General features: G+C 50.8%; 2 protein-coding genes across 6 annotated transcripts in view; both read right to left on the bottom strand.

Annotated features, from left to right (window-relative positions):
- LOC142089675 (leucine-rich repeat-containing protein 58-like) overlaps window positions 1-701 on the bottom strand; it is a 57,567-nt gene extending 56,866 nt beyond the window's left edge. For all 5 annotated transcript variants that reach the window (XR_012676267.1, XR_012676262.1, XR_012676261.1 and 2 more), the window contains exon 1: window positions 149-701. Coding sequence is in view for 2 of the 5 variants with exons in the window: in XM_075166452.1 (XP_075022553.1) it covers window positions 149-669 (521 nt within the window). In the remaining 3 variants the exon portion in view is untranslated. The remainder of the gene's footprint in view (window positions 1-148) is intronic.
- A 3,286-nt stretch (window positions 702-3,987) lies between these two features.
- FSTL1 (follistatin like 1) overlaps window positions 3,988-20,751 on the bottom strand; it is a 55,939-nt gene continuing 39,175 nt past the window's right edge. Inside the window, exons 3-11 of the mRNA XM_075166421.1 lie at window positions 19,374-19,478; window positions 17,383-17,512; window positions 16,184-16,216; window positions 14,440-14,570; window positions 11,540-11,658; window positions 10,642-10,754; window positions 9,318-9,428; window positions 7,493-7,590; window positions 3,988-7,229 (exon numbers count right to left, since the gene is read on the bottom strand). Of these exons, the coding sequence (XP_075022522.1) occupies window positions 7,185-7,229; window positions 7,493-7,590; window positions 9,318-9,428; window positions 10,642-10,754; window positions 11,540-11,658; window positions 14,440-14,570; window positions 16,184-16,216; window positions 17,383-17,512; window positions 19,374-19,478 (885 nt within the window). The 3' untranslated portion in view covers window positions 3,988-7,184. The remainder of the gene's footprint in view (window positions 7,230-7,492; window positions 7,591-9,317; window positions 9,429-10,641; window positions 10,755-11,539; window positions 11,659-14,439; window positions 14,571-16,183; window positions 16,217-17,382; window positions 17,513-19,373; window positions 19,479-20,751) is intronic.

Here is a 20,751-nt window from a genome sequence, read left to right as displayed (position 1 = left end):
GGAGCGACACGCCGGCGGCGCCCCGCTTCGTGGCGAGAGAAGCCGGTTGGGTTTGCCTGGCAGCCGCCGGGGCTTTTCTTGTCCCCCCGGGCAAAGGCCCGGCCCCGGAGGCGCGGGGGGCCCGTCCCGCCCGGCGCCCTGCCCTCACCTGCGGAGCTCCTGGATCTCGGGCGGGATGCCGTGGAGGCGGTTGCCGCCGAGGCTGAGGCTCTGTAGGCCGCGGAGCCCCAGCAGGGCGGGCGGCACCTCGGCGAAGCGGTTCCCGCTGAGGTTGAGGACGCGGAGGGAGCGGCCGAGCGGGGCCTGCCCCAGCCCCTTGGGCAGCGAGCCGGGCCCGCCCAGCCGGTTGTTCTTGGCCAGGAGCGTGTGGAGGCGCGGCAGGGCCAGCAGCTCCGCGCCCAGCTCCGCCAGCCCCGTCCCGCTCACGTCCAGCACCTCCAGCGCCGGGAACCACTGCGACAGCCCGGCGGGCAGCGGGCCCGACAGCCGCCGCGGCGACAGCACCAGCCGCCGCGCCTCCGCGCTGCGCCGCGCCGCCAGCTCCGCCGCCAGCTCCTGCTCTGCCTCCGCTGCCACCTCGTCCTCGCCCTCGCCCTCCGCCGCCGGGCCGCGCCGCGGCGGCTCCGGCTCCGGCTCCGGCTCTGGGGCCGCGCCGCCCGCCGCCGCCATCCCGCTCGCACCGACCGACGTCCCCGCGCGACGCCGCCGCCCTTGCGTCACCCCGGGGGCTCCCACGCCTCGCCCCGCCCCGTCCCGCCCCGGAATCTGAATAGCCCCGCCGGCCCCCCGCGGCCCCATGCTCGATCCCGGGTGCGCCGCCCGCCGAGGCGAGAGCGGCCCCCGCGGCCGGCGAGGGGCGAGCGCTCTTATGCAGGTTGCGGGGCGCCCGCGGGCTGGCGGCGGGGAGCGAGCGAGCCCCGCCGCGGCCCCGCAATGAGCATACGAGGGAGGTGCGGAGGCGGGGCGGTGGGGGACGGCGGCTGTGGCGAGGGGGCTGGCCCCCCCACCCCCGGCGTAGGAGGTTACCGTTACTGCCCCCGCGGGACCGTTACTCACCCCCTGGGTCACCGTTACCGCCCGCTGCCGGCGGGCCTGGCCAGGCGGGCTGCTGGAGAACCGCTGGGTGCCCGCGGGGGACCTGGAAATGGTACCTGCTCCCTTCAAAGGGTTGAACACCAGGCTCGCTGAACTTGGGCAGCGCTGAAGCTCCGAGTCCTTTTGACTGAAAAATTTAAAAATAACCTTCCTCCTGTCCTTGCCACTCACCCCCAGACCCCGAGGGAAAGGCGCGCTCTCTTCCACCTGTGCCCAAGGCCTCTCTCTGCTGTGGTTGCTGGCGGCGGGTCCTGGCCCGTGGCGTCCTTGGCCTTGCAGTCGGACGGTGTTCTGTCCAGGGTTTGTCTGCTGCGGTCCTTGCAGTCCGGCTGCTGGCGGGGCACCAAAAGAGAGGTGTACCTTGGTGCATCTCCTCGCCCAGATGTGAAAAGACAGCTTTAATCCTGAGCTAGGGCATTGGCGGGAGTTAATCCACAACACCTAAGTCTGTCAGGCGAAGAGGCCTGATGCAGGTTACAGACTGATACGGAGATGACCCTGGTTGTACCATACACAAACGGGCAACTCGAGATTTGTGATTTCAATTCATCGCCCTTTGGACACAGGTTAACAGCGGTGTAATTAGTAATCGCCCATTAGAAGAAGCAGCAGCAATGTGTGATGGCAATGAGAAGATTAACAGCCCAAGGGAACTTTTGCCCTGACAAAGTCTGAGCTTAAGAAACAAACTTGCTTCCCTGTGATGCATAGAGGAACCAAAAATAAGTGAGCGGCAATCTCCAACCCGCTTGAAACACTTCATATACGCAAAAGTCACTGTCATCTTAGAGTGGAAGATATGCAAACAAACCACGGTTGGCTTGTAAGAGTTTAAAAACAATGCGTGAAGCAGTAACGATGCTGAGTTCAAAGGTGTCCAGAATAGAGTGGACAAAACCCATGGTCCACTTGTCCTTCCTTTGGTGCTCCTTTGAACTCTGGATTTTATCACTACAAATATTTTGAGGTGACAGTTCCCGTTCCTGAGTTGTCAAGGCTGTGCCCAGCCTTCAAGAAATGGTGTGCCGTAGTGGGTGGGAAAGAACAGGTCACCTTCCGTTGGACTTGTTTCATTTATTTTATAAGTCTCTATGGATTCACAGATGCAACCCCTGATGTGAACCCAGAGATAGCTGCATAAGAGCAGACACTGTACCAGTATAGTTATTTCTTTCCAATATAATTTTGCCCTCTCTATAACGGCTGTGCTGTTTCAGCTGGATCAGGATAGTTTGTAGGAGGGTTTATGTAAGCACAAGAGTAAGGTCTTCTGGATTTTGCTCTTGTCTCCTGCAGTGCTTTAAGCCTGTGTTCTCCCAAAGTTGTGTCCTGGGAATTGGTTCAATTTTTTTCAGGAACCGAGTCTTATTATAGATCAGTTTGCTCCCATCTTCAGAATTAAAGTTAATAAATACCTTACAAATGCAATTCAGAGTCTTGATCAACCACTTAAACAGCCTGTTTCTCCGTTTGAAGCTTAACAGTGCTGGAGAATTGTGAAGTGATTAAGTGTATGTAGCTATAGTGCAGCAACTCGTTAATACTCAGATGTGCTTAACTCCATAAACAGACAAGTCTGAATTTTTGCCAGGCCTCTGCTAGTAGTGGGCAACAGACTTTTTGCTCTTCCTCTCTCCCACCCCAAAATCATTTTGCTTCAGTAAATATGCATGATGCACAAGGCAAAGTATTTATAGTGCCATCTAGCTAAATTCGTGGCTGACACTTCCTTGCATTCCTTCTTAAAATCCTGGGAAATTCTAGCAGTAGGAATTAAAGTAATAAAGCAGACCCACTTTGCAGTTGAGCAGTGAATGGGCACGGAATGCCACAGCTAAGAGCGCACACGCAGCAGCTGGTACACACTAAAGAGGCCATTTGGTATGAAAAGTAACAGTAAGAGGCAATGTTTCATCATGCAGTTCAGCAAAGGTGACGTGAGCCATTCAGCCCTGTCTTCATGAGGTCGTATCGGAAAGAGGGACCTCAGGAAGGTCACCAGGCTGTTCTCCCATCTTAGGGTAGGACCAGCTATACTTGGTCTATTCCTGATGGCTGTTACTCTAGTCTGTTCTTAAAATCCATACAGGGAGGAAGTCTGTGAAATATCAAGGAAGCATCTTCTAGTTCTTTGCTAACCTTGGTGTTCCTGATGTTTCATCTAGATCTGCCTTGACTGCCGCAACTGAAGCTAGTGTCCCATCCGCCACAGTGGGATGGGCATGTTCATCTCGGTAGCAGTCTCCACCTGAAGACAAACATATAGAGCTTTTCTTCTTAACTGTGCCCAAGGCTTCTCATCTGCCCTTCTAAGTCACATTTTCAAGGCCTTTAGTTACTATTTTTACTTCCCTCTGGGTTCTTTCCACCTGATCCACCCGTTTAGTGAAAGGCACTGCCCAAACCAGAAGGTACTCCAGCTGAGGCTCCCCCGATGCCACACGGGACAGAGCCACTGCCCCATACTGTGTCCCTCTGTATTCTTCCCGTTCTACAACCGTTTGCCTTCCTATCGGCAGCATGACCAGAACTCACGTTCGTCTGGAGCTGCTAGGTTTTTCTTTCCCAACAGCACAGGTGGAGCGTGTGCTGGGGGAGCGAATGGGGATACTGAAAGGGTTGTGGAGCACTCTCATCATTAAAAGCGCGTGGCTGGGAGGCAGGAGTCGTGGGTGCCACCTGCATCTCTGCCCCTGGCTCGCCACATCATTGCACCTTTCCGCTTCTCTCTGCTGTACCTGTTTCCCCAGCTATAAAACAGAGACAGGCGTGTCTCACATTTGTCAAGCGCATTGAGATCTGTGTATAAATGTGCAAAAAAACACAGCTGATTTTTTTTTTGGAAAAGGAAAACGAGGAGTGTGGCTTGTGAGAAATAAAACAAAACACGTGTTCTTTTTAAAATTTTGTTTCATTTATTTGGCAGTAATATCCAAACCCCCCTGCTTCAAAAAAATTACAAAATCAAGTAAAATAAGTGCACTAAGGAAACCTACAGAATACTGATAAATTTCACACACGTACAGGAGGGAATATAGAGGAAGGAGTGGGACTTTTTTGTTTGTTGCTTAAATTTGGCTTTTTTTGGGGGAAAAAAAAAAGCCTTCCCTGCCCCTTGCAGTCTGTACAGCAATTGTCCCAGAGGGCAACGGCTGGAATTCAGCACTCCCTTCCCCAGCAGCCAAGTCACCCTGCAGGAGTTAGCGACCGACCAGCCTGCTGCGGGGTACGGTCTGGGCATCGCTCACCAAACGCTTGCCCTTCCCCTCGGGGTGGGGAGGCGAGATGTTTCGGTCCCCTTTGGGTACCGTAGCCCTTAGAACCGGCATCGCTCTCCACAGCGAGAGGGCACAAGGAGGAAAAGGCTCCACAGGCGGCAGCCCCTTCCATGGAGGCACGTTCAGTGCACTCCTACCCCGCTGCCCCAGGCTATCCTAGGATATGTTGTATGGCTTGGAAGAGAGCTCAGCTTGCCTCGCCCGAGATGGCAGCCCACCCCTCTGCCTTCAGTGCAAGCGCAAGCTCTGTAAACCTCAACCACCAGCACCCACCTCTCCAGCTGTCCCCAGCAGCCATCCTCGCAGACCGCACACCCACAGGAGACAGGAAGGGGACTAGAGAACGTATCGCATAATGCAGCCCACAGCAGCCCTTCAGCTGTGGATGAGCCTCCCCTTCCTGCACATACTCTGCTACTCCCAGTTGGAGGTTTTCCTGACTGGGAATAAGATGTTACCCCCATCCAGGGAAAGCCTTTAAGGCAAGCTGTTGTGTTTCTCTAAGGCACTTTAATGATCCAAGCTGGAAGGAAGTGAGCTGGGAGGCACAAACTACCTTTCAGAGCAGGGTCGGAATAAAGCAAAATATTTATTAAGTGTTCCTGTGACTCCAGATCCAGCACATGAAGCTGTTCGCACATGCTGCTGGGGAGGAGCAAGGGTATGTCTAACAGGTGCTCCTATTCCACGAACCACTTCCTCCAGTGCCACCATTACCCTCAGCTCCTATGGACTCATTCCCCTCACCTTCACAGGTGACAGCTTCTCAAATCCAGACCCTCATGGGAAAAGAACCAGCCCCCTTCTGTATTTATTATGCCAAAACCTCTGAGCATGGCAGGGTAAATTATTATTCTCACTGGAAATGTGGCACTGTGCCAAAGTCAATGGAATTCCTCTGGGTTCATGTCAGGAAAACAGCTCAAAGACCAGACAGCCTTGAACAAATCTGGCGCATGGGTGAGACCACAGGAGGGACCAAGCTTTCTTCTTTTCCTACACTTGCTAGTTACCAGCTCATTCCTCCTCTCCAAGGAAAGCACTGTGCAAAAAGGGGAAGGTTGGGACAAAAGTCCTGCTGATCTTCACTCAAGCAGAACATGCTTTTGCAAATGCAAGTGGAGTTTCGCTTGAGTAAACACCAGGGACTGCAAGACACCTGGGAACAACTGCTGAAGTTGCTCACAAACAGAAAGATGGAAGTCACAAGCAGTCATCTCAACTCAGGGTATGTGCAACTGCTTGGGATGCACAGCAGGGGCATGAAGGGAATGTGGAAAGAGGATGTTCAGGTGTGTGAGTGTATGAAGTACACTTGACAACTGCAGGAGAAAATCAGCTGGGCTTGAGGCTACAGAGGTGATTGTCAGCAAAACAGCATTTCATCTCTAACTAGGACCAATGCTCTGAGAAACGGGTCAGACGAAAATGACCCATGAAGGAATGTGAGGGTGGTCAAAGATGGTCTGACCAAAGACACTGCGAAGTGCGTCAGTAATGAGGCTTCCAGCCCTGACTCCAAACTCAGACCTGGAATCAAGTAATAATGCTGCTGCCTCACCCCAGAGGGAGATGGAAAGCCCAAGATGATGGCTGACAGCCCAGACTCCAAGTAAACAGTTTTCTATGTAGTTAAGCCTTTTAAGATACCCTACTAATGGGATTGCCTGGTCCCTCTGCCTCTAGACTACTTGGCACTTCCCTCTGGGCAATTCAGAGAGGCATGAGCACGGACTTCGAGCACATGGTCTAGCTAAGGGAGCAAGAGCTAGAGTGAGCTGCAGTGCGAATGCATGCCTGGTGAAACTAATTACATTCAGCCCTGTCTCTTCTTCCCGTGAGGACATTGCTATCCCCAGTTGAGAAATACCCTGTAATGCAGGGCTCACAAGTTGCTTGTGGTGTTTGCGGTGGCTGAGTGCAGTGCGATACAAACTGTGTATGGGCATTACAGCACTGTCAATAACAAAAACCCACAGGCTGGGTTTTCTTGAAAGATCTAGAGCTACGAAACATACAAAAGCTGAATTACTACCATAGGAAATAAAGTAATAAAAAAAACCCAAAACAAAACAAAAGGGGGAGTCAGCAAGTGAACGTGATAAGAAAAAAATATGATAGCACCTCTAAGGAAGGGGCAGGGAGAGTAAGAGTGAGATGAGGTCAAAAGGAACCATGTTGTGTTGGAGCCCACAATGTACTGGAGGAGCTGCTGGGGACAGTCCGGTGGAAAGCAAGGAGGAACGTGCTGGACTCATGCCAGCAGCATGGCACCACGACTTCCAGGTGTCACACCAGGCTGACCAGCTTTGAGGAGCTCGAACCAAAGGGGAGGGTAAGCAGGGCAAGGTCCTTGGCTAGCGATGCCCTGCAGCACACGTGCTAAGCCACAAAACTGCCCGGGCCTGTATTTCTGCAGCCAAGGCCGGTGCTGACAATTATATCGATTGAAGACCCCCTTTTCTATCCAGCACTGACCTCCGTCCTTTCCCCAGATCCAGGGGAACAAGAAATCCCTGTTAGCTCTTGGAGGGAGCAGCTGTCTGCTCTGGGAAAGGGTCCCAGAGGCTGCTGTAAGTCCCTCCCAGCCTTCCAAGGCCCCAGCAACGAAGCTCCCTGAACAGGTGGGCTCTGCTCCCCTTTCCTGGCCCCATTCTCTGTGTATTACAAAACAAATAACCCATCGCTATACAATGTAAATATCTGTGACTGGGCAACTGTAGCAGACACTTGTGCATACTGAGATCAGCACTGGAGGACAAGGCGGCAGGTTGGGCCCATCCTCCTGGGCTCCTCCGGTGTGGAGGCCCCTTACATCTCCTTGGTGCTCATTCTCTTAGTCTTCTCGGCCGTCTCCTAGAGAAAGAGAGCACAAAAGTGAAGCTCTGCACTGACACAGGAGCTGGCAGTGCCCTGAAGCCTTTGGCCCATCCACAAGCAGTGCTAACACTGGCTCATACGTCAAAGCCCCACACCAGTATTTGTCCCCATAGGCCACAGGGATCCCCCTTTACTGTGCTCCCCCTTCTACCAGAAGTCTCCAAGTGACCGAAGCAGAGGGAACCCCTCTTAGCAAGGAGAGACTTAGTGCAAGCAGATCTTCCCAGCCTCATGCTAACCTGATGCTTCTGCAGTTCCTGAACGTATCTAGCCAGCTCCTCCTCAGTCAAGTCTTGATCAGGTCGCTGTCTCTGAGCAGGCACCTTCTCATTCTTCCCTGCAAACAGAAACGGAGTTCAGCGTTATCACAAATGGAGGATACAAATTTCAGAGGCTGAACCACAGAGAACAAAAAGAGGCAGGTCAGCCACAGCATACCTTAAGCTTAGGAAAGCTTTGATGGAGGAAGGTATGGGCTGGCTTCTTAGAAAGAGAACGGGCCTTGTGGCTGCCTGGGACTTCAGACTGGGTATCCAGTCTGTCCCCATCTCTCCTTCCCACGTGATAAATAATAAAACCACAAGGAAGAGGCTGCATATTATTTAAAAGAAGCATGTATAATTAGTTCAAACTTCTTGGCATCTTGTAGGGAATAAATGGAAGATAAGTGCTATCCAAGTACAATAACTGATGCTTAACGAAGAGGTAATTCCGCTCAGTGGAGATGCAACTTGCTGATGTATCTGATCTGATTCTTTGGTTTCATTATTCCTCTAACAATAGCCTCTAACCCCTCTGCTGCTTTGACATGGGCAGAAACTCAAGGAATTGTCCCATTGCATGCTTCTGCCATGGATGCAGGGAACAAAGTAGGCAGCAAGACCGGGCGTTGCACACAGCAACTTTGAAGGTTGTTTCTGGGGAGGCAGCAAAAAGAGTCTCTCATTCGGTTGCTTAATCTCTGCGACCTACCCACAGCTCCTCTGAGCTCCATTAGTATTACAGTTATCTCTTCTGAGGTGAGTTCCTGCTGCCACAGCCAAATCTGGGCTGAGGTGATCCCGAAGCCTCTGCTGCAGAAGGCCAGATAAATGTGAAAGAAACTCTAAACGTACTTGTTGCTGTTCCCCTCTCTCCTTCATCTGTCCTGGCAGAAGCTACTGGCTATAGATCTGAACTAATGTACTGCTGACAGCTCCTGCACAGCACTGAAAACTAAGCTCATGCAAAGGCCTGGTTTCTAGGGAAGAAGGCCAGAAAAATGCAGTGCAGTGCAGAGGGTGGACGTGGCTCCTTGAAAAGGACCTGTACATTTCCCAAGGCAGGGGAAAGCTGGCTTTCCACTGGCCCTGGACCGTCTCTGAGAAGGCAAGACGGAAAGCCGTCGTTCACAACCCCAGCGCGACTTCCCACAATTGTAACATGGCTGTGAAAGTTTAAAAAGGACCTTGCAGAGGAAGAACAGAGAGACTAACAATCCTGCCTTACTATGAACACCACCTCCCTTCATCTCCATCACCATTATTTTCTTTTACTTCTACAGTTCTTATGGCAAGAAGCTGAAGTGCTCTCTTGACATTACTAGATGAAGTCTCCTATCTCCTCTCTGGGGCAAGACAAGACCCTAGCTCCTGTTTTACAGACAGCTTAAACACAGATAGAGTGAGGATACTGACACACATACAGGAAAGCTGACTTGCTCACACCTACACATATGGTTGCAGACAGTGACCTATTTGGTCTCTGCACGCCCCAAGCCAGCTGGATGCAGAGTAGCTCTGGTCTGGAAGGTTTGGTGCTGACCTTTCATGACACCAAATCCGAACTACAAACCCCAGCAGCATTGCCCACAACTCAGTTACACACTTCTGCCCTCTAAAACAAAACCAGCTTGGGTTTGGCCAACGTGAAGCATGGGAGGGTGATGCAGAAGCCACCCATAGAGAAGCTAAGGAAGAACTGGAGAGAGAAGAAATCTGGATAGCTGATGCCCTCGGAAAGATAGAAAGCAAAACCCCTTTTTGTACAAAACCAATACAGCAACTGTCTGGAGAGCATACGGACCCTCGCATGTCATTGCAGTGCACACCCAGTTCCCACAGGCACAGACGCAGCGGTTGCACTCCACCTGAGTCTCTGCTCCATCCTCATACGTTTCATCTTCCAGGGCACACTCTAGAGAGGCACAAAACAAAGGCAGTCGTCGTGAGATAGCGAGCAGGCTAAAGACAACATACTTTGGAGATGCCTTGGGAGAGAAGAGGTACAGAGTTTTGGAGGAGGCCTTCCTTCCCCTAACCACCAAAAGTTAGGGGAATTGACTAAAACATTCATGCTGAATTTGGTGTCTGAAATCAGCCAAAAAATAATTTGGGAAAGTCAAACACTTCATTTTGCCTCCTCAAAAGAACACATTTCAATTGCTCAATTCCAAATGAAATCTCAGTATTGGATTTGTTTGAATTTCCTAATCTGTTAGACATAGAAGAGAACCCCCAAAGTGAAACTTTTGGTTACTCTGAAATAATTCCTGTTCCAGGTGGGGAGAAGTTGGGGAAATGATTTGTGTATTTGCTGTTGTCCTGAGAAAGAAAGGAAAAAAAAAAAGGTTTCTCATTTCAGTTCACATTTCTTCTCACAGCTCTATTACATGTTTAAGTCGAGGCCCCCAAAGAACTCAAGGGCCTGTATGGTGTTAAGTGAAAACCAGCTGATCATGTTTTCTGGAGGAGGTGCAGCATCCCTAGCTTCCTACTGAAATAGGCAACAGAGGATTCAACTTAATATTCCCTAAAAAGCATAGCCTCTGTCTGCTCCTCGGTGCCACCGCACTAGGATGTAAATCCGGCACCTTTGGAACAGCACCCCCTGAGGAGACAATTAGATGAATGGCTGGGCAAGCCTGGTCAAGCAGAACACTAAGCTGCTTCCACGTGAACTGTAGCACTAAGCAGGATTTGGAAGGATAGTGAATGTTGAGATGTTCATCAGGGAGGCTCTCTGTGTGAAAGGCAGAGCACAGCAGGACTTTGGTCTGGTCTGACTTTCGTAAGTTGTCCAGATGTGAATTCCTCACACGATTTATCTCCACACTGTTAAATACATGTCTTGACCTTCCAAGCATACCATATCCATTTGACCTACACCCTTACTTCTAAAATCCAAACCTTTTTCATCACAAGCGCTGTGGGAGCTCTGGGACAGAAAAAGCAGTACTTTTGACAATGCAGGGACAAGGGGTGCTGTCGGATGGGAAGTAGGCGTATATATCAACATTATCTCTGGGAGTGGAGTTACAGCATCCAATGTCTGGCCCAAAGCTGGTCTCTTTTCTTTTCTCCCTTCCCAGGACCCCTCCGGTTCCCCAGTATAAGTGAGGAGTTCCTACTTTTCTCTGGTGGGTTGAAGGATGGGCTGAGGCACTTGAGAAATTCATTGAAGCTGAGCTTCCAGTCAGCATTTTCATCTGACAGCTCGATGAGGGCATCTACGCAGAGTCCCCTGAAAGGAAAAAGGCATGTTCTGCACAGGGCTGTACCAGGCAGGTCCCTGCTCTACTGGCTTCAGAGTACAGGAGAGTAAAACCAGTAATAACCAGGAAGGCTCTGAGATGCCTGGCAGAAGTGGCTTCCCTAAGGAAACCTCACTGCATATAGACAAAAGAAAAACAGACACAAAATACTCCCTTGGCTGGCGAAGGGCTGGGAGCTGAGGAGATATTCAGAACAGCAGGAATAGGACCCTGTTGACATCTACACGCTGTCACACGAGTACAGAGGCCAGCACAGCCTAACCACAAGCAGCCTGTTGTTCTCAGTCTCACACACAGTGACACATACACAGAAAAATGGGAACCTCTCAAACTACATTTTCATGTGATGCTTGCACCAGCTCTAACTGCAGGCTGCCCATGGGCTGTGTTTTCCCACCACCTTCCTTGCACTGGATCTAGCTATGAGGCAAAAGCTGAGTAAAGTCCATTGGAAAGTTAATTTATTAGGAAATAAAAAAGACAACAAATTTTCTGTCACCCAACTCACCTTCTGGCTGCACACCTACTAGATTTAAGGCAAAAGAGGGTTAGAATACATGCCTAAAGTGAAGGGTAGGGGTGGGACTGCTCCTTTTGGTGGTATTCACACCTAATTAAGTGAGAAGCCACTTCATACACAGTTATCTTTGTTGGTCCAAGCCCTAACTGATATTTTCCATGAGTGGATTTTCATGCCCCCTTCTACCACATCTGGCCCCCTGGCCCTCCTTCTGGCATCCTGTCCACTGCCCACCTGAGCAGCTTGTTGGTCTCCTGGTCCACGTAGGTGGTGATGTTGACAGCAGTCTCATTCTGCTCCACAAACTTCAGAAATTCAGTGGAGTCCAAGCGAGAATCGCCATCGTCAAAACTCTGTAGGGAAAGATGGGAAGATGTGAGAGGGTCTGATTTATCAGTTCAGGGTACCCCTTTCTTCTCTCTCTTCCATATGTACTTAGCATTTTTGAAGGTTTAGTGAAACAGGTTGCATCATCCCTGTTTTGCACAAAGAACAGAGGTCCAGAGAAAAGCAGCAACATATCCATACTAGCATCAGAACTGGGAGACATGATCCTAGCCTTGTTCTCACCGATAAGCTACGCTGCCTCTCATTCACCTCCTGCTGCTTGATTTATGGCTCTAACCCCATTTCTTCTCTTTGTTCCAGCCAGCTCTTAGCCTTCTTATATACCGCCTGCCTTAAAGCAGACCAGTTGCATTCAAGGAGGTGTCAGCTTTCCAATACGTGTAAATCCAAAGCTGTGCCCGGACTGTGACAGTGACAAAAGGGAAAAATCACAGGAAGCAATTTTCTGCTGATCCCAGAGAAGGAACAATTTAATGCAACAGCCCAACGCCTTGCCACCAACTTCTTAAGGTCCTGACAGGACGCCTGGCACTGAAGAGCAGGATTTTTAGCCCCAAAATCCTGGCTCCACTCCCAAAGAAGTAATTGCATTTTGCCTTCCTGTTTGGAGATGTCATATCACAGTGCTGGGCACTCGGCAGGAGCTGCTGGGCCCCCTCAGAGACAGCTGCATTGCAGGGAGAGGAAAATGAATTCTGCACAAGACTGCTGCCGGCTAATTTTTGCTGTGTGACTTGGGGCAGGTTACTGCGTCTCCTCGTGCAGTGCTTCCAGGAATGCTGGAAGAGACACTGCCTGTTGTTACCTCTATGTGGTTCAGGAGAAACCTGTAGGGCTAGGAGAATTACTCTGCGCGCTGTAGCCTGTGTATAACTGCTCCGCTAACATGTTTCAACTTCTACTACACTCTGAAGCCTCTCGTCCCGCTATTTCTTGTGAAAGTGGCTGCAGTTCCCTTAACGACCGAGAGTCAGTTAAGCTAGTTTTCTTGCCTTGCGATGCTATGGTATGCATTTATGTGTTCCCCCAGAGACCCTCCAAAACAGAGCAGCTTCCCACTACTGGCCTTGCTCCTCTTGAAATAACGTCCTCCGAGGTCAAGGCCTGCCTGCTGTACAACCCACATCCCAGTGATCCACACAAGTCAGGCTTCCAGGAGGGAAACAGCTTAATGCCACATCTACAAACCTCCCCATCAAGGAGAAAAGGGAAAAGCTTAATGTCATCTTTATCTCCAGTGTTTATTACCTGCAGGGCAGGAATCAGGCCATTCGCAGGGCAGCGTGCGGAGCCCTGGGGCTGGGCATGGCAGAATTCCTCCAGTGACAGCGGAGCGTCATTGGTGAAACAAATTTGTGTGTGTTTGAACCCATTTAGTTTGCTTTGCTTGTATTCCAAGCTCTGAATTCTGCTTTAAAAGTATTTCAAAGCTTTAAGGGCTGTTGATTCGGTGTACTACTACCTGACAGAGAAGGAAATTCCTCCTTTGGTCCGAGAAAAGGTATGGCTTTGTCATGAAAACTTTCACTCACTTGTGCCTGGGATCAGTGCTCCAGAAAAAGGGGGACAATAAAGAGAATGTGAGGCTGTCTGCCTCTGCAGCCACGGGATTTCACCAGCGCCCTGACAGGCGTGGGGCTGGCGGGGGTGACCTGGCTGTGCGGCGGCAGTGGGGCAAGCCTGTGGCTAGCTCATGCATTTCAGCAAAGCCCATGGCCTGGGGAGACTCTCCGCAAAGGCGGCTGGGGACAGCACGTTTGCAGGGGGAGGGACTGCGCAGCTCCCCGCCGCAGGATGCTGCTTCTTTCGGGTGCTGGCAGGCGCCGGTGGGGGTGCCCGAGGCGGTGGGCCACAAGTGGGTTTCCACAGACGGAGCAGCATTAATGGCTACAAAGGCGAAGACGCTCTCTGGAGCGTGGGGACCAGCTCCTGTGTCTCACCAGGGGGTGCCATTGCCATGGCAAATTTGCTTGCAGCGCTGACTCCTGTCAGGCACCATTAATCTCTCGCTGTCAACAGCTTATGATTTAAACACTCTCCCCCCTTCCCCACCTGCTCCTCCAGCTCCATCCTGAATGCTTTGAAGTCTTTATCAGGAACTGGGCGTGAGGGGGAGGGATGCAGCAGTGCATGTGGCAGGACCATGGGAGAAGCCTGTGATCTGCTGGTTACAAAAGGGGGTGGGGATGGGCTGAGGGACAGACTGACAAGGAGGAGGGAAGAGGAAGGGGATTATTGCAGGGCCCGAGACTCACGGGCGGTTCCTCTCTCTCTGCAGAGCACTAGGGAACTGCCAGCTCTCAGCCACACTGGGCCATACTCCTTGCAAGCAAATATTCACCTTGAAGCCCCCAGGTGTCCCCTATCCCCATCTCAACATGGCCTTGGGACTGTCTGGAACAAAGGATCAGCGGCCCCTGCCCTGGCTTCCTGCTCCTTCTACCTGCATTTCCAGCGCTTTCACCCACCTTTTCTCCTCTGGCTATCTTTTGTCCCCTGAGATCAGTTCTTCTCTACCCTGCCACAGGCACACTTGGCCTGCCCTCCTCCTTTTCCCCAGGGCAGGCCAGATCCCCAGGGATGCTCCAGGTCTGGGCTGTCACGTAGCCATGTCAGTGGCTCTGTCAGCAGCTGCTGCAGGCAGCCCATAACACATCACATCTCTGGCTCCCAGCCTGACAGGCCCGTCACACACTGGAGCCTCTTGGGTGGGGCACGGCAGCTGCTTTGCAGTGACAGGGCAAGAAATGTTCTCTGGCCTCTGAGGCAGGCGCTGCTCTACTTGCCTTGAAATACTTGTCCAGGACTTCACTGTAGTTGCTGCCCTTGGAAAACCAGCCGTCTGGGATAATCTCAGCTTCCAGCCACTGGATGACGCGGCGACGAAGCTCGTCCCTGTCTGACTGGTAGCAGACAACTGTAACGGGAGAAGATGTAGCAGAAGAGAAAGCAAGGATGAGAGAAATGTAGTTGGCAGGGAGACCTCAGAGAGAAGACTGGAAATAAAAGCCAGCCAGCCAGTCCTGATGGCAGTTTGCAGGCCCCTCTGACCTTGGAGATGCACCACTGCCAGATCAAAGCAGAGGTGCCATGTGCTGAATGGCGGATGGGCTGTGGGTGACACCATGTGGCAAGGCCAGAAAACGACACTCCTGCCAAAAAGCTCTTCTGTCTTCCCATCCCTGAAGCTTGTGGAAGAACAACCCAGAGCTGACTCATCTTGGTGTGAAGAGTCCCCAGACTGAGGGAGGAAGGTGACGGACAGTGGCCGCAGGCTTCCTGATGCCATGCAGAACAGGCATTTGGCCGTCAACCCTCAAGTACCAAAACCTTTATCCTCTGCAAGGGTGAGGACTAGACTGAGCAAGCCTTTCCACCATGCTGTCCCCAAGACTTGAATTTTAGGGCCTACTATCTCAGGAGACTTCGTTTCTTCAAAGTCCTGACTTGTCCTCTCTGATTGGAAATAAGAGGGGGTCAAGTTGGGCTTGTTCACAGCGCTCTCTACAGTCACAGGTTTCTCTAGGTGGATATCACTTTATGTGCTAGTATATTGCATTTACAAGCAAAACTGAAAGCCTAGATCTTCTGGCTTCTGTGAGTTGTCACACCTACCCAGAGGTCAATGGAGCCAGAAGGGGAATCAGTGTGCATTCATGTCACTTACACACACTAAGGATCTCCTTCTGAATCCAGTGACTACAATCACAGCCAGACAGACGTGAAAAAAAAACCCGTAAGGATTCTGCATATTTTATTTTTAACTTTCTTAAAACTGCTTTAAGGTGGTGGCCGTGCCCTGACATGGTCCTTTCCCTTAAGCTTGTATGAAGGTTTGCTCTCATCTGTCCTAGGAAGCTGAAGTTGATGATTATACAGCGCCAGCACTCAGAAGCCATGGATGGGAAAAGGATCCTGGATGAAGCACAGGCCATGGTCCCAAAATCCATAGTCTAAGTACACAAGGCAATGCATAAGAGGAGAAACCAGGCACAGGGAATCAAAGAGACTTGTTGGCTGATGGGAGAGGTGGTTCAGCTACACCTCCAAGCTCCCCTGACAATGCCCCATTCGTTACATTGTGCTGCCTCTCTGCCCCTGCGCCCATCGGTTAATCGCTCCGGAAGCAAAGTCTCCTTTCAAAAGAGTGCTCTTGGAGCTGGGGACATAGCTCCACAGTTATTGTGTCTTAGATCCCCAATGAACTATGCAAAAAAGTGTCTCTTCCCTCAGTCTGAGTGATGTTTGTGTCCCTAGGGGCAAACCGGGTTTCACTGCACCTCTTACATGCTCAGAGTCCCTGAGACACCCCAGCACAGTGAAGAGCCCAGGAGATGTATGAGCTCTGAAAGGTTACCCAGGAGTAAAGAGCTGGGCAATCATATTCCAGCTGATTTATCAACTCAGACTCTGCTACAGCCAGCGCAGAGGTATATGACTTTTACACAGAGCTGTGCAATCACCCCAGCAGACCTTCCTCCCCATCTCTTCTCCCAAATTCATACAGCCAAAAAGGAGATGGCTTCTTACCTGGACTTGCAGCTGGATTCTCAGTCTTCTTCTCTGTTAATGGAAAGACAGAAGAAGACATTTCTGATGCAACATGAAGCAATATGAACCTCTTCCCACCCTAGGAGCCACTTGGGCAAGAGCAGAGGAACCTGGGAGTCTTTGGAAACACGAGGGCCACGTGTATGATTAAGGGACTGGAACATCTGTCACCCCAAGGGAATACTGAGGACTGTTTAGCCTGAAGAAGAGAAGGCTCAGGGGCAATCTCATCAATATTTATATATCTGATGGGAGGGAATGAAGAAGACGGAGCCAGACTCTTCTCTGTGATGTCCAGTGACAGGGCAAGAGGCAGCAGAAATTCTGTCTGAACATAAGGAAACACTTTTTTACTGTGCGGCTGGTGTGGGGGTAAGTTGAACAGCCCCACTGTTGAGGCAAAATCCTTGTTCCTAAAGTTCTTGAGGTCCCTCATGAACATGGATGGTAGTATGGGCTGTGGGGGTTTATCCTGAGAGTCTGACCTTTCCCCAGCAGGTAGACTGAGACCTGCCTGGCTGAATCCACAAACTCAGAGAGAAGCAGGCTCTGCTCTCCTGAGTGCCCCCCTCCCAGGGAGACAATAGTTCCACCACAGCCAAGATGTCAGGGTCCTGAGTGCACTAATGAGGGCATTAGTGGCCCTGCCAACCTCACCTAGGGCCTCCATTCACACTCTCTACCCATGAGCCCAGGAGCTCCATTTCAGCTGAAGTCTTGGCCCCTAGTCCTTGCCTGGGATTATGTTGTAGGTATGCTTGTCTCCAGCTCTGTTGCAACCATTCCTGTACCTGCCATAGACACTGCTGATCTAGGCCCTGACCTGGTGACTGTCTTCCCACCTTGATCTCAGACCTGCTATAGACTGCGTCACTATGGACTTGTCTGGCAATTATTGGCCAGATCTAATTGGTCTGATCCTGGTTACCATCACCAGAACTGATCCTGACCTGATTTCGTGGCTTGACTTCAGGCCTACTTCATCACCAAACTTGCCTGGTGATCTGGACTCTTGGTTGAACCTGGCTGTCGTTCCCAGGCTTGCCCTGTTTACCCTGCTTTGCAACTGTAGTACAGGGTCCTGGCTGACTAGACCTTGCCTTGTTATCATGCTTAGCTCCCAGCTCTCCTTCCCTTAGAGAGCAGTCACCCCTCATCGCTCCCTGACACAGGGTTACCTTTACAGTGGCCATCGTAATCCACCTGGATCTTGGAGCCAGTGAGGCAGGCATCACGGTGCAGCTCACAGTGGTTCAGGTACGTCTTACCATTGCTACCGCACACAGGCCTCTTGTGAGGTTTGCATTGCTGTGAGAGAGCCAGAGAAGACAGCATTTTACCTGCCTCGTCAGGACAGCTAGAGGGAGGCAGGTGAGTCCCAGCATCAGCCCAATTCAACAGAAGCCCTTGGCGCAGCCCCCTTAGCCCAAAAGGTGTTTGCAGCAGGCTGAACACTCCCATTGCCACCCCAGAAAAACCCATACAGAGAAGCCTGTGGATGTGGGTTCAAAGGCTTCACTTCATCCCAGCCTCTGTCACCACCACCATGACAAAAGCCTTCCTGAAAGCAGAGCCCAGCAGAGAAATCAGTGCCCAGCTGTGCTGGTTTGGGCTGGGATAGAGTTAATTTTCTTCATAGTAGCTGGTATGGGGCTATGTTTTGGATTTGTGCTGAAAACAGTGTTGATAACACAGAGATGTTGTCGTTATTGCTGAGCAGTGCTGACACAGAGTCAAGGCCTTTTCTGCTTCTCACCCCACCCCACCAGCGAGGAGGCTGGGGGTGCACAAGAAGCTGGGAGGGGACACAGCCAGGACAGCTGATCCCAAGTGACCAAAGGGATATTCCATACCATATGACGTCATGCTCAGCATATAAAGCTGGGGGAAGAAGAAGAAATGGGGGGACGTTCGGAGTGATGGCGTTTGTCTTCCCAAGTAACCGTTACGCGTGATGGAGCCCTGCTTTCCTGGAGATGGCTGAACACCTGCCTGTCGATGGGAAGCAGTGAGTGAATTCCTTGTTTTGCTTTGCTTGCATGTGTGGCTTTTGCTTTGCCTATTAAACTGTCTTCACCTCAACCCATGAGTTTTCTCACTTTTACTCTTCCGATTCCCTCCCCCATTCCGCCGGGGGGAGTGAGTGAGCGGCTTTGTGGTGCCTAGTTGCTGGCTGGGGTTAAACCACAACACCAGCATAAATACTGAGTGTAATCCTGCAAGTGTTGCTCTATGTGCCATGGATGTGCCTGTCCAGAGGTGTTTCTGTGAATCCGTTCTGTGCACGTCTGCTTGCTCAGCTCTGTTGCATCTCTTTGTAGACTCTGCTCCACCCTTCTGCAACTGAATGTAGAATACGCCATCAGTCATGAGCAAACAGCACAGCCTACAGCAGAGGGAGAGTTCACCAGTGCCACTGTTCAGGCTGTGGGCTTCTTTCTCGTGTCCCTTTCAGTCTGGCCAAGCCTACGCAGAGTGACAGACTCTCTTCCTGCTAACAGGGCATTTCACTCTCCGGTGCCCAGGCTGGCCGCATCAGAGCTGCAGGCTCTGAGGGAAGTGGGAACAAAAAGCCTCACACCCATTCCCAGGAGCCAGGCAGGAATGGTTTGAAAGCACGGGCAGAGCGGAGTAGGGAGACACTGTGTCTCTACAGCTGGGAAAGGCTCTTCTAATCATCTCCGGCTCCCTGCTGGATGGAGCTATTCATCCTCACAGCACTCTACCACAATTATTTCCATTTTACAAAAGCTGATTTTTAGTAGGGTGCTTGTAACCTCCTCAAACAAGATGCCAGTGAGGGCAGGCTGTCTTGGAGCTCGCAGACCACTCCCTATAGTGCCCTCCAAAGCCAGCTGCATATCAATACCCTACTGGGCTTTCCCAACAAAAGACCTCCAGCCAAGTCTCCTGTGCATGTAAAGACCCTAGGCAGTTGTGCGAGGAGCACAGCTGCAAGCCCCAGACAATATCTACCCTACAGGGCTCTTCCCCCACAGCACACTAGGAAAAGCCCTGCTGTTTGAAGAGCCACTGTGAATTTGCAGCTGCTCCAAAACAGCCATAGCCCGCATCCCATCATGGGATCCTTCCAGCAACCGAAACCCAGACGGGGGAGGTGGTGGCGGTGACACCCATCCCAGATGCAGAAGCTGTGCTGCCCTCCTACCTCAATGCAGAGGCAGGTTGGCTCTCCCTTTTCTGTCACTGCACACTCCCGCCCAGCTCCGCAGAAAACATTGGCACAGATCTTGGATTTGCTCCTTGGCTCCTCCTGCAAGATACAAAGTAAAAGACACAAAATACATCAAGTTACCTGGAAGAGCAGCAACACAGCTTTAAAAAAAACCACATTTAACTTCTAGACTGGACCAAAGAGCACCAAGGTGGTAAGGCACAGATTACAGAACAAGAGAGACATGACTGCAATACATGGGCAGCTCAGACAATAACCAGGAGCAGACACAAGAGCTAGGGCTACAGCCCCAGCAACAGAGAGCTTCCTTGAGGTCATTCCCGGAAAATCACCTAGGAGAACTGGAGCAAACAGGAGCAAGAGAAAGCCTAGCATGAATGGCAAGAATAATTCGCCATTGCCGTCTTCAAAATCTTTTTCACGGAGGATAGGGAGCAGAAATGTCTTTGCTTGAGACATTTAAGAAGAGGGTGAGCATAATCCTGGAGAAAGGTGTGATACCAAACAGACAGAAGAAATCGCCATCAGGCACCAGATAATGCCCCTGTCACAAAAAAACTCCACAAAACTACAGGACCCATTATCTTGCCTCCACTGGTCAAGATTAAACACTTCAAAGGAAGAAACGCTGTCATAGATAATTATACAGTAACCTTCTCACAGAGGAAATGTCTTCCCGGTCCCTGACAGCCAGCAGTTGACTTATGCCCTGCAGCACAATTTATACACTTTACAGTTTTCTCCTAGCCAAAGTCATCACAAGTATTCTTGTTGTTCACGTGACTGTCGAATCCTTTTTTTTGAGTCCCACTGCGTTCCCAAACTGGTGACACCTAGCAGGGAAGATTTCCACAGGTTAATCATGTTTTCAATAAAACCACCATTTACTTTTATCAGTTTAATGTCTTTTTTTTCTTAGACTTTTAAAAGAGAAGACTGTTCCAGGAGTTCAGATTTTGGAGACCCTGGTTTAATTCCCTGCTTTGTCATGAATTTCCTTTGTGACTCTCATTTCATCTAACATTTTCCACCTGGAAGTTAAGTATGTGTTTCAGGCTAGCCAACTGGCTTCCTCAACAGTTTTGTATCAGAGACTGAAGATTGAGGAATGTAAAATTATCAGTGGGATAGGTCAATCACATCGGCTGTGACTCTTCTCTCTAATACACAAAGGTTCTTCTTCCTTCTCATCTGAGTATTATTCTTAACCTCTGCTCATTTGTGGTATCTTTGTACCTCCATCATATACTTTTGAAAGTAGGTGATCAAAAAGGAGCAGAATTTGCCCGAGGAGCAAGCATTATTGATACATTTAATAACAAATGCTAAGCACATTTTTTCTCCTACTGCT

Source organism: Calonectris borealis, chromosome 1 (assembly GCF_964195595.1).
Source record: "Calonectris borealis chromosome 1, bCalBor7.hap1.2, whole genome shotgun sequence".
Classification (NCBI taxonomy): domain Eukaryota; kingdom Metazoa; phylum Chordata; class Aves; order Procellariiformes; family Procellariidae; genus Calonectris; species Calonectris borealis.
Note: the sequence above shows the minus strand (reverse complement) of the source record. Positions and strands in the feature narration are given on the sequence as shown.